The sequence below is a fragment of the Aythya fuligula genome, chromosome 24, assembly GCF_009819795.1.
Source record: "Aythya fuligula isolate bAytFul2 chromosome 24, bAytFul2.pri, whole genome shotgun sequence".
In the NCBI taxonomy this organism is placed as follows: Eukaryota; Metazoa; Chordata; class Aves; order Anseriformes; family Anatidae; genus Aythya; species Aythya fuligula.
Window position 1 is genome coordinate 2,631,860 of NC_045582.1, and position 13,213 is coordinate 2,645,072.

The 13,213-nt window shown below is 46.0% G+C and overlaps 1 protein-coding gene across 1 annotated transcript; it reads left to right on the forward strand.

Annotated features, from left to right (window-relative positions):
- Positions 1–1,309: 1,309 nt before the first annotated feature.
- TTC25 (tetratricopeptide repeat domain 25) lies at positions 1,310–12,850 on the forward strand. Its single transcript, XM_032202529.1, has 12 exons — positions 1,310–1,411; positions 1,972–2,103; positions 2,396–2,549; positions 4,534–4,595; positions 5,555–5,711; positions 6,702–6,926; positions 7,981–8,188; positions 9,670–9,756; positions 9,968–10,164; positions 10,354–10,454; positions 11,255–11,333; positions 12,429–12,850. Exons 1-12 carry the CDS (start codon positions 1,310–1,312, stop codon positions 12,848–12,850), a joined length of 1,926 nt encoding a protein of 641 aa, XP_032058420.1.
- Positions 12,851–13,213: the final 363 nt, after the last annotated feature.

Below are 13,213 nucleotides of genomic sequence, written 5' to 3' on the forward strand. Positions count from 1 at the left end.
GGCAAAAGGCCACATGGAAAACGGTTACCAGAAGTTTACTTTAAACCATCTCAACTTCTCTCCCTGTCGGCAGAGGGTTTGTCACGCTGGCCTCCCACTGCAGGGTCTGATGGGTGTTTGTGTCACCACCCACGCATGAGAGTCCCTGCCTGCCCTCTGCACAGCCCCGTCCGCCACGCCGTGGAAGTGAGGACTGACCCTGTCACTCCTGGGCCGCTTCCAGCATCCAGCAGCAGCTCTGCCATTCCCCACGGTGATGTTAAATCTTACAGACTGCTCTGAGCAGGAGGATTTTTTTGAGCAGGCCAGACAGGCCACACCCTCTCTGAGTCACTCTGCTGGAACAAATTGCTTCAAAAATTAATCCTGGCAGGGTCTTGTACAAGCCCAAAACAATATCGAGACTTTGGATGCTGATAGGATAGAACCAGAACATTCTCTCGTTCATCATTTCTGTTTGTCCAGGAAGACTGGATGCTGCAGCGATGAAACCAGTAGTGTGACCTACCAGCAAACACCAAAAAGAACTGAATATTACACAAGGAGGGGGGAAGGCAGTGGGCTGCTGTGCGAAGCCCCTGCAGGAGGCACCAGCTCCTGACCCGGCTGAGCAGAAGAACCTGCTCAGCCTGACGCTGGCAGAAGCTGAGGCATTCACACGACTGCTCTTGCACAGCGGTTTTATGAAGCGCCTGCACTCCCACACTCCCTTTCTTTACAGCCGTGCCTCCAGCGCTGCTGTTTGGAAACGCAGCCTTTAGACCAAAACCAGAACAAGCGCCGGAGTACCGCAGGCTGGACAAGCCAGGTGAGGAAACACAGCGCGAAACACACCACAGCTCCAGCTGCCTGGAATTACCCGGCACGCATTTTGCAGCGAAACGGGCGTTTCCTTCCCGGCCTCGCGCACCTCTCCTATCCGCCGCCCACCCGTGCCCTACTTACACCGTGCCTCTGACCAGCCCACCCCACGCTGCCCTGGCTCGTGGGAAGGCGCTGGGCACGGCACGGCTCGGTTCGGCAGCATTTCGAGGCGCTCTGCCCACGCCAGCCCCCGGGACCGAGCGCTCCCCACCGGGTCCCCCCCCCAACGCTCGGAGCCGGCAGCGGCGCGCCGCGAACCGCAGCAGCCGCACGTGGCCAAAGCGCGGGCGCGGGAAACGGCCTCGCGCCGTGGCGCGCTAAGACGTCACCGCGTGGGCGGGGCTTCGCGCCGAGCCGGAAGCGGGGCGGTTGCCTGGCAACGGTTGCCAGGCGACGGCGGCGGCGGCGGCGACCGAGGCCTGGCCGGGCCTGGCCGGGCCTGGGCATGGCGGCGGTGCCGGTCGGCACCTTCCCCGGCTTCATGACCGAGGGGACGCTGCTGTACCGGAGGGGAGAGTACGGCAAGGCCCTGGCCTGCTTCGACAACGTGAGGGAACCGGGGAGTCCCGGGGGGGAGAGCCCCGAGGGCACGGGAGGGCGGCCTTGCCCCACAGACAGGGGGGGCAGCACGGGAGGAGAGGGTGGTTGCACAGGGGGTGCGTGAGTATGCAGAGAATAATTTGTGCCGAAAAAGTTGGAGTTTTTTGTCCTCGTCCGTCAGACAGATCCGTGTGGGGACGGAGCAGGTTGTGTCCCATATGTGTGTGTGAAGCAGCCGGCCTCCTTTCAGTTGTGCCCAACAACAGGACGAGAGGTGATGGGCACAAACTGAAGCCCAGGAGGCTCTGGCTCAATGTGTGGGGGCATTTCTTTACTGGGAGGGTGACAGAGCACAGGGACAGGCTGCCCAGAGAGGCCGTGGAGTCTCCTCCAGAGATATCCCAAACCCACCTGGGTGCCATCCTGCACGAGGTGCTCTAGGTGACCCTGCTTGGCAGGGGGGGTGGGACCAGGTGGTCTCCTGGGGTCGCTTCCAACCTCAGCCATCCTGGGATTCTGGGCTGCATTCCCAGCACTGATGGCACATGGATGTCTGCTGCATTCCAGGCATTGAAGCTGAGAGCAGAAGACAAGCACTGCCTAGTTGCCCGCTCGAAATGTTACCTGAGACTTGGAGACATGGAAAATTCACTGAAAGATGCTGAAGCTTCTCTCCAAAATGACAAAACGTTCCCCAAGGTAAACGGCACGAAGCAGGAAGAGGCTGGGGTGGCCAAGGACAGGTCTTTTATCTGAAGGGTCTGGGAGGCAGCGTTGTGTAAAAATAGATAACTCTAAAAGCAAAATCAGCCTCGCTCTGCACTCTGGCCCCTTTTAGTGCTTCCAGAGGAGGGGAGGTGCTTTGTCAGCTGAGGAAGAGTTACAGGATTACGCTTTATTGTATGAAAACCTGATAGCATACAGCTTTCCCTTCAGCCTAATGGGGAATTAGTTGAGATTTCTGAAGTGTTTTTATTTTTTTCCATTTCAGGGCCTTTACCAAAAAGCTGAGACATTATATACCATGGGTGACTTTGAGTTTGCGCTAGTGTTTTATCATCGAGGCTACAGACTACGCCCAGAACTACAGAAGTTCAGGCTGGGTATCCAGAAATCCCAGGAGGCAATTGTCAACTGCATTGGAAGTAAGCAGCTTGATTTTGTGGTGCCTGTGAGCACAGCTGGAAGCTGTTCACTGGACAGCTGATGGCATATTAGCTCTGCAGGTGAGCTAAGGACCCTATAACAGCAGTCTCTTTGCTTCTAGATTCATGTGCTCAGTGGCCATTGTCAGATGAAACCAGATAGTACCAAAAAAAGCACAGCCCCATTCTTTTCTTTTTCTTCTGCTTTTTTTTTTTTTTTTTTTTTTTGGCTGAATGCCTATTCATATACAGAGTCCAATAACTTCAGTTACGGAAGTGAATTTGTTCTAAATCATACAGAACAAAGCAGCTCGTCTGCTTATGGCCCTACTGATTACAGAATCCATTTTGAAATCTTTATCCCAGTATTAAAAGTTTGTAATGAAATTTGCCTTGCTACCTGAGACTGGCCTTCCTGAGATCCTGATTTTCCTCCAATTGCCATTGCATAAGAGCAGTGAAACTGTTGACTATTGCAATGGAGCCCTGCTTTCATAATTTCTGGCGTAGATCGTAGAGCTGCGTCCTGCAGGAGACAGAAAAGGCCAAGGACCTAGTGATGTTAGAAAGTAAACGGAAAATTTTTCCCTTAGTTTTTCTCTTAGCAATGCTGTCACGTGCAGACAAGCGTGGACAAGATGTGCACCCACTCTTGAGCACACAGACACCTCTCAGCTGGAGCTGCCACCTTAGACAAGTGGCTTATCAGGTGCACAGCTCCCAAGGGTGCTGTAAAACCCGCCGAGCTAGTTAGGAACTGCCCAGGTGGATCCTCCAAGAGCCTGTCCCGTCATGGAGCCAGGACACACCCTGCCTGCACACCCCTACAGAGGCCTCGATCCTCCAGATACTTGGGCATCTCGCTCTCCCTGAAATCAGTTTCAAAATTTCAATCCACCTCCAGTGCTGCAGATTAGCTTATTGTCCCAGCTGTGTAAAAGCCTGAAACTCTTCTGTACATATTATTTAAACAAACAAACAAACAAACAAACAACAACAACAACAAAGTGAAAGTTTCCAGATCTGGCTTGCTTTCCTCCATCACCACTGCTCTCTTAGACTAATACAAATGCCTTGATGTCTTCACAGCTCTCAGTCAAAATGCTTGTCATGCTTGATATACTGAGCTAAATGCTTTAAATGTGTTCAAGCATCTGGACTGTATGCAAATGAACAGAATAAAACCCCAAACATTTTCCAATCAAGTGGCAACTGCTAGATGCAAGGGAAAAGAAGCAAGGAAACATATTAGTATTTGATCCATATGTTGAAATAGTTGTGAAATGCACATACTGCATGATAATGCAGGGCATATCCTCCAAATTGCTTTACTGAATCTGCTTTGCTCGGCAGGTTCAGAAACGCCTGCCTTCTGGGATATGTGGATACTCACATCACTGAGCTTGGCTGAGCTGCCTTGCTGGAGGAAATCCTTCTCCAACAACAGCAGCCGAATCTCCTTCCTTCCTTCTGACCAGACCAAAACAAAGAGTTGTTTTTCACCCTTTCCTCCACTGCCAGGGTGCAATCTGAATAGCAGAAGTGAAAATGAAATGGGAGTTTTGCCCTAATGTCAGTGCACAAAAACTTGAAAGTAGTTCTCTGTACTGCTGGATATCCCCATGCTTATGAGCTTTCCTTCCATTTTAAGCTTCAGCTTTGATTCCTCAGAAGAACCTGCCACCCTTTTTCTTCCTCTGTCTCCATGTAGATGTAGCACGTCTCTGTAGGAAAACTACACGAAGATGGGATTCCCCTGGTGCCATAAGAAAATAATAATTAAAATCCAGAGAAGAGCTGCATCTATGAGCTGTAATTCCTATTTAAAGACCATACCAACATGCACATATTTCTTGTGAAATAATTAAGAAGCTTTATTTGAAACAGGACATGATAGGCTTGGCACATTTACGGTCATTTTAGTTTCTAAAGCTTCAGTGCTGCTGTTCTTGAACACTAAGAAGTATTTTCTCTGTATTTGCAGGTCCATCCTCAGTTAAACTGGAGAACAAAGAGGATCTCTGCTTTATAAGCAGGCAGGCAGAGGTACAGTATGAAGAGCTCCTGCTTTAGAAGCTAACTAGTTATTATAATGCTAATGTAATCTGAAATAGGCTCTAGAGGATTAATAGATCCTGCAGCAACGTGGATGGGGATACGGCTGGTCTAGTGAAGCGCATTCTGAGCGGACAAAACAAGCTGATCCATTATGAGAGTTTTTATGTACCTACTTTTAACATAGTTGTGGCTCAAGCTACACGAAATAGAAAGGAGAAGACAGAGGGGTAGGGAAGAGCAACCAAGGAGAAATGAAGCCCAAACCGAGAATCCTCCACCAGCCTGACTGCTCGTTCTGTTCTATGTTGCTGACCGCCCATCAAAGGCTAATAAGTAACAGCACTGAGGTCAGAGCTAGGGTACATTTATCTAGAATATTTACTTTAGTCTTACCTGATGTTTAAGGTTCACATTTTTGATAATGGACACTTTCTCAATTGCTTAATTCATTGCTTCATTCAGCTGCAATTATGGGTACTCTGTGGTAAAAATAATTTGTACAAAGGGGGCTAAATATTGGTGCTATACTCATTGGGATTTTGAATGTGAGACTTCAGAAATACTGTCCTGATGTTTCAGAAGCCGTGGTAGAGGGTAGAGCTGTCTTTGTCTTTGACTCTGGAGAACTAGACCTGCCTTTGCCACAGCCTTAATGTCCTGGCACAGCACTGACCTGGACTCCCTCCAGAATAGAATAAGACTGAGGAGCAGAACTAACTCTTGGTCTTATTACAATGCCTCCTCCTTCTCTTGGAAGTGAGGGAGCACACTTGGGCACAACATTTGCTGCTGACCAAAGCTCTTGGTGACATACTGACTTCTTGCTTTGACTTAAAAAGTAATTGGGCCTACATTGATGGTAAACAACTCTGAAAGCCAGACCTTCCTGATAATGCTAGTATTTCCCACTAATCTCACCCAACTTAATTTATTTTTTCTTGCTGTAGAGCAAAAAAGCAGATCAGAAACTCCAAATAAAACTGACCAAGGATCAACAGTGGACAAAGAAACAGGAGCCCCAGAGGAACCCAAAAGTAGAGCGACAGCTTCTTGGAGAGCTTTATGCTGACAAGGCCTACCTAGAAAAGTTGCTCAAGGATGAAGGTCTTTCTCCATTGTATTTAACTAAGTGCTCCTTCTAGGCAGGGTCTTCTTTCCTTCTTTTATATCCTTATTACTACAATTCCTTACTTGTATCAGAGCTCAGATAGCACAGAGTGTTTGCAGTGGTCTTGAGAGAGGCAGATATCTGGAGAGTTCAGGCATTTTTGGAGCCAGATCCAATATTCATAACTGTGTCTGAACATGTTTCCTTCCTTATTAAATGATAGGCTTTTAAAACAAACAATAAATCAATTCAAAGCAATCTGTGCTGATGAAATAAAAAGCAGAAACAACAGCATTACAACTTACTTAATTTCTGGCATGACGTTAAATTCTAATAACACTTGCATTAAGTGCAAAGCACTGCTAATGAGACTGTGCCTCAATCATGGCTTTCTTGTAAATGCTGTTAAGATCAAGATGCAGGAATCAGAGAAGTATCTTTATTTCAGAACTAGGCAGAAAGGTCGTTCCCATGTAGTCATTCATCTAAGAAACTGTTTACCCAGTAACAGAGGAATAATTCAGAATTTAGTCTACTCACCGGGTTTATGGTATTACTGGCATTAATAATACATAAGGGCCATCTGGTTTCCAGCCATGTTAAAGTCCTCTCAGCTTCCACCTCACAATTTAATCCACTACTTTCTAAAGTGCCATTTGAGTACAAGTGTCCCATATAGTTGTCCTGTCCAAGAGGACAAATGCTCACGCACCACAGCTGGCCCTCATTAATTGGGCATCTTCTTTGGCTCTTCATTAAAGAAGGCAGCGGCTTACAGGAGCTGGGAACAACAGCTTTAGCTCACCAGGAGAATTTTCTGTAACTTCTCTCCTAATCACATGAGTTCTGAGGAGAATTAAAGACTTTAATTCTCAGGACTGTCTCTGTCAGAGCAAAAGAATGTTCACAAGCAGTCCCCCAGTGAACTGCAGCTTCGTCCCTCACATACATTAATGTTTTCCTGCGTTCTACCATCTTATTTTCAGATCTGATGAAGAGCAGCACAAAGAAGGGGATCAAAGTAGCAGACATGGTGCTGAGTGGCATTGCCTACCTGGACACACGCACTGAGTTCTGGCAGCAGCAGAAGCCTATTTATGCCCGTGTGAGGGAGCGTAAGCTCAGGCAGCAAAGGTGGATCCGAGACAAGAAACGAAAACCAGCTGAGGTAGCCAGATACATTGTGAAGAGTATGGAGGACATTGATATGTGTATGTGTCCTGGCTGGAAACAGTAAGAAAGTGATGATTGGCATATGTAACTATTTGCTGTACTATTTTACAGCCCAGAACAACAGAAGCAGTGTGCAAGTACTAACAAACAGTAGCAGGTGGTTTGGGGAAGTATTTGCTTTCACATTCTCCATCTTTTCCAAGGCAACACTTCCTTAGATATAGAATCCAATGCATTTTCCTTTTTTTAATCTTTTTTTTTTTTTTTTTCCTGTACTTGAGGTATTGCTGATTGCTTTTCAGAACATCACTTAGATACAAAAGCCAGGTCAGCCACTGCTGCATACTTAGCAAGTGCCTCTGGCTGGTCTAGTAATCAGAAGCTGTTTTACCAAAAAAAATGCAGGGCACTGAAGTAAATAATTTCTGTAGTTGAAAAATACCTTTGCGGAGAGATGAAGAAGCTGAAAAATAGTGATCTGGAAGGAAGAAGTAATTCAGCCATGTTTACCCTTGCTTTCTACTTATACTACATATTTTATGACTCAAGGACAAGAATTTGGTGTTACTGCCATTCAATTCATTTAAGCTACAGCTTGGTGAAGGCAGTGCCAGAAACATCCTGCAGTCCACTCCCCACAGCACTGCAGCCAGCTGGGTACAATAAACAGAGCTTGCCAGGAAAGTGCAAGGGGCTAATTTAGGAGATAAAAAACTAAGCACTGTAGCTAGTACTTCATCTCCGTGATCAGGCTGCCCTGCTTCAATGACTTTTTGCTTTCAAAAACTTCAGACAACAAGCATCGTTCTCATTTATTTTTCCTCAGCAAGTGTGAAGTCTTACCAGAGTTATCTCTCCTTGCTTGCTGTGATGAAAGTGATTTCCAGGAGTGCCAGATGGAGGGGCTGAAGTACCATCTCCCAAGAGCAGATTTCGTGGAGATTGAATGGAGGAATGTAGGATATGCATGAAGAGTTAGGAGCTCTAACCATTCCCAAGCTTTGTCTGAAGTGTACATAACTGCACTCAGTCCTACTTCCCCAATATTGCTGTGTCCCTGCCCTAACACTAAACTTTCCTCTTTGTCTCTAGTACTGACCGGTGGCTCCCCCGAAGAAAGCTGCAAGAAAGCTGAGCATGTGCTAAAAACAATACAAGGATGGTCAGACGATGAAGTTCCCAACAAGAATGAACTGATTGGAAACCTGCACAGCTGCATTGGGAATGCTCAGTTAGAGATGGGCCAGATGGAAGCAGCCCTGCAAAGCCATAAAATGGATCTCGAATTTGCTAGGCAGAAGTAAGTGCTGAGAAGTTTAGATAGATGGGGAAAAGATCCAACATACAGAGGAAAGTATCTCTGCTAAGGTGTTTTAGCATCTGGTAACACTGTAATTCTTTCACCCCAAGATTTAACAGGGCAATGCATACAGACTCTGTCCACATGCAGTGGTCCCTAGTGACTTCACTATTTCAAAAATAAGGTGACTTAAGCAGATTTTTAAAGGATCTAGCACACGCAAAGTATCTAAATCCATGCTGAAGCAAAGCAGAAGAGAACACAAGTTCCAGCCTCAGCACTGCAGCCTCTAGTATGCATTTCCTTCTCAGGAAGGTCAGAGTCTAAATTGCACAAGTTTTCTTCTACATTTTCCCTTAAAGTCATTTGCATTCAAATCATGATGATAGGTGTGAAATGTTGATAAAAGATACAGTTGCTCATATAGAACACATTCTGCAGCAGCACTTTCAGCTAAAACTGAATGGAGCAAACGTAGTCTTAAGAATTAGTAATAGAGTTTTACAAAGCACATGAGAAAACACTGAATAGTTGCTTGAATTGAGGTTATTTTGGTTTTATTTCTGCCGATACTATATAAGACCTAAAACGTTACAGCCTCACTGTTTGTCCTTTTCAAAAAGCACATTTTTAATTATAGGTTTAACAATTTCTGCATCTCTCCTTGTGATTTCCACTCCACAGTTACACCACATAAAGTTAAGACTTAGCAGAAGCTAGGCAGGAATGAGATCCGTCGTTTTACTACTTTTTCAAACCGACTGAAGGTTGTATTTGAAGGACAGAAACACAGTCATTACCGAGAGGAACTCGCCCTCTGGTGGCTGGAGTTCATCAGTGGCCAGGGGAGACATTGGTAATGACTCGCATAACCCACAGCAACACATTTGTTCTCTCGTTTCATCACTTTTTTTTCAAGGCACGGGTAGTCAAAGCAGGCCACTTCTGAAGTTGGGAATGAGGACTAATTAAAGGAAAAAAAAAAAAAAAAAAAGCTACATTATGATTGAAGAAGCTGCCTCTAGCATTGGGCAAAATCTCATTCAAGGCACTGGGAACAGGGCCTGTAACCAGGAATCTGTTAATGAGACATATTGCAGACACTTGTGTCTTCAATTTCTTCATGGACAATAACAATTTATTAGTGTTAGGGACCTAAGAACTGGTAGGGGATTTCCATGGGATCCACATGGCAACAAAGAGAAACTGAGGCAAAGAAAAGACTCACGAGGGCTGCCAGATTTGCACAAAATATTGAAGACAAAACTAAACTGGTTTTCCCCATATTACAGGGTGTTGCGATGCTGTAGATGAAAATAAAGTTTTACCTTGTTTTGATGACTTTCAACCTTTACTTCTACTTCTCAACACTTACTTTCATGTTAAGAGCCAAAGAAAATATATGGGGTTGAAGAAAGCACAGACTATATCAGGAACGAGGCTGTTTCAGCTACTGCAACTTCTCTTTCTTTTCAACACAGCGATCTACCAGATGCCATATCCAGAGCCCTTGATAACATCGGCAGAGTTTATGCCAGAATCGGCAAATTCCAGGAAGCTATTGACACGTATGTAAAATGAGTAACAGAAAAGGTGTAAGGTTGTGTTTTGAATTTAATAGATGCTGTCTTTTCAGTTTAATTGTACTGCTAGAAAGAGGGCTGAGAAAGTTTTAATCACAGTACCTGGAACACTTTGTGTATAGAATCCATGGTTGAAATTATAACTGCACCTAGTGAGATTCAGCAATAGTCTTTCTTTCTTACTCTCTGCTTGAAGTTGGGAGGAGAAAATTCCAATGGCAAAATCAAGCCTGGAAAAGACCTGGCTGTTCCATGAAATTGGCCGATGTTACCTTGAGCTTGATAAAGCTGAAGCAGCCCGAAATTACGGAGAGAAGTCCCTGCAGTCAGCAGATGAAGAGGGAGATGTTGAGTGGCAACTCCATGCTAGCGTACTGGTGGCACAAGCACAAGGTAAAGATGTCACCACAATATTTCTTTAAGGACAGATGGCAGCCTGTCTGTTCAGCTTCTTACATATCTGTCATTTAAGAACCAAAGTAACTGTTCTGATTAAGATCTCTCACAGGAGACTTGCTTGACTAACACTTGTTCTTCTCTTTATCTTGGGTTAAAATAGATATTTTCATTTGTCCCTTACAGAAAAATTAAAGGATTACCGCTCTGCAATCATGACCTTTGAAAAAGCACTTGAGAAGGCAAAGCTTGTTCACGATGATCCTGCTCAGAAGGCCATCATTACTGTAAGTGGCTTGGTGCAAAGTGGAGAGAAGCTTGCAGCAGCATCAATAAGTTAGCTGTAAATGTTGTTTAGCAGCCTGCGAATTAAGAAAATGTCACTTCCTAGCTAGTGTGTTAAGAGGGGGAAAATGCAGCCTCTGAAGCAAAAAGTTATGAAGCCTCCTGGCTCAGAAAACTTAATCTCAGTTTGTGAACCACTACAACACCTAGAAGGCTGAAGCTCTAGCTCTGTTTAGGTCAAGGGAAAATTTTTATTTGAACTCCCTTTCTCATGCAGAATACAGATCCTTTTCTACATTCAGTGTCTGTTAGAATGCAGGGCTAATCAAAGCTTACCCTTTTATGGCCTCTCCAAAGTGTCCCAGAGAAACCACTTTGCATCAGATCAGAACATCTGGGGCATTGGTGGTGACGCAAGGATAAAGCAGTCTGCACATTTTGGTAGCCTGACAGCGGGTTGTGGGTGATCTTCTGACCTCAGTCAGCTTGCCAGGAACAGGTACAGCATCAACACATACCTATTTGGTGATCCCTCATGGGTGTTCAAAGTTGAAGCAGAGCCTGTTTTCCTGCCAGAAGGAGAACAATAGTTTGGAAGAGATTAAATCTTCAGGGGAGGAGACATTTGATAAGGGATACTAACAGGTAGCAATCACTGCAGGGAGGAACAAAGCATGTTGTTGCAGAGTTTTGAGGTAGGAAAGGAGCAAGCAATGACAGCAGAGATCAAAGAGAAATAGAAAAAACTTGGATATATACCTGTATTTCTATAGCCTTCACTAATAAGCCACATCAATTTCAGGCCTTAGATGACGTGAGCAGAAGCTTCATTGAAGACCTAAAAGAAAGAGGAAGAGAACTGAGAGATTACTCTTTTAAAGGTAGTTGTCATCTAGACCTCCGCACCACATAAATGTAAAAATTTCCCACTTTCCTTTTCTGGCATGGGAACAAAACACCCCATTCCTAGGTCCAAGGATTGAAATTTCTGGACTGCTTGCATCCTCTGTACTAGTATGCTGTAGCAGGAATTCATTTATATGTGATGCCATAGCATAGTTAAGATTTGTGGCCTCATTTTTTTTGACAGTGAGGGCTTCATTTCCAGGATAACAGTGAGGGACTCTGGCTTCTCTTCAGCTCTATCTTTGTAAAAAGCTTCTTTTAATAACAGTGAAAGCAGCCCCAGTGCCCAGAATGTGTAGTGGTGGGCACAGCCAGAAGCAAAATAGTGTCAAAATGCAACCGCAAAAATGACCATAAATAAATGAGACCCGCAGTGCTGAGGCATTCAAAAACATCAGCAAATCCTAGAGCCCACATAGCGTAAAAGTTTTGATTTTCTGTCACCTTCTAAATGACAATACGTGCTACTGAGCACCTGCAGCATGAAGCATGACAGAGTAAGTCACAGTTCCATTGCAAAAGATACTGCTCTTCCTCTGAACACACGTATGTGTCCTTCCTAGAGCAAAACTCACACAAAGAGCAATCCCTACGCTGCCCCAGCAAGTAGGGCTGCAGAAAGAGGGGAGCAGAGTGGAATCCCCAGGAGTGCAGCATCCTCATGGTTATTTGAAGCCCCAGACTCAGAACACAAACTGAATTCCTGCAGCTCTGCTCCCAGGTCTGGCCGTGGCCATCCCAGAGCTGTATCTAGCCTGAGCAGGAGATGGCAGCACGTCCCAGGCGTCCCCTCTGCGAACACCACACCTGGGCTTCATCTCATGTTCATTTTGTCAGTTGATGAATCCAGACCTCACAATGCAACTGCCAGCACCTGCCTTCTGCTCACCTTAGATCATATAGCTCAGTACCTCATATTGCTGGCAAATTTAGCTTTGTGAGACAGGAAATAGAGGAGAGCTTTCTAACCATGGTGATGGAGGCCAAGGGGCTTTTCTTGCACCCTACTGATTGCTCAGTGCTGGAACTTGGTTTAAGATTCCCTTTGCCTCTTCCTCTCCCCCCTCCAGATTATGATTTCAGCAATGAAAACACAGAAGATGACAACTTGGAGAAGGACAGAGAGGGAAAGGAAAGTGGGAAGGAAAGCACAGAGAATCAAGAAGGTGAAAAGGAAAATGAAGGTGCCAAGAACGATAAAGATCACGAGAGTAAAGAAGAGGAGAGCAAAAGAGATGGTGAGGAGAGCAAAAGAGATGAGGAGAGCAAAAGAGACGGCAAGGAGAGCAAAAGAGATGGCGAGGAGAGCAAAGGAGATGGCGAGGAGAGCAAAAGAGATGGCGAGGAGAGCAAAGGAGATGGCGAGGAGAGCAAAGGAGACAGCGAGGAGAGCAAAAGAGATGAGGAGAGCAAAGGAGACAGAGAGGAGGGCAAAAGAGACGAAGAAGAAACAGGGCATGATGAAAAGCAGCCAAACCTCGCGTTGGAGTAGAGTAGCATTTCCTGAGCAGTTAGAGGGCAGAATAAACCTTAGTGCTGAGCGTTGCTTTTGCAAACTCCTTTTCCCTTCGCTGTTCCTAAACCCCAGCCGTGCCACGTACCTGCGAGTCCCGGCTCACGCAGACGCTCGCTTCGTGCTTTTCCTCCCTTGGCTGGCACAGCTCCCCGGGAGCACGGGGAAAAAAAAAAAAAAAAAAACACACAAAACAAACCAAAAAAAAAAACCTGGCTCCGAGCTGCGGCGGCCCCCGGGGCCGGGCACCCATCGCCACCGGCCCGGCCCGCCCCGGGGAGGCGCGGCCACGGCGGGGGGGGAGCTGGGCGGGGGGGTCCCGGTGCTATGAAAGGGGCCGCG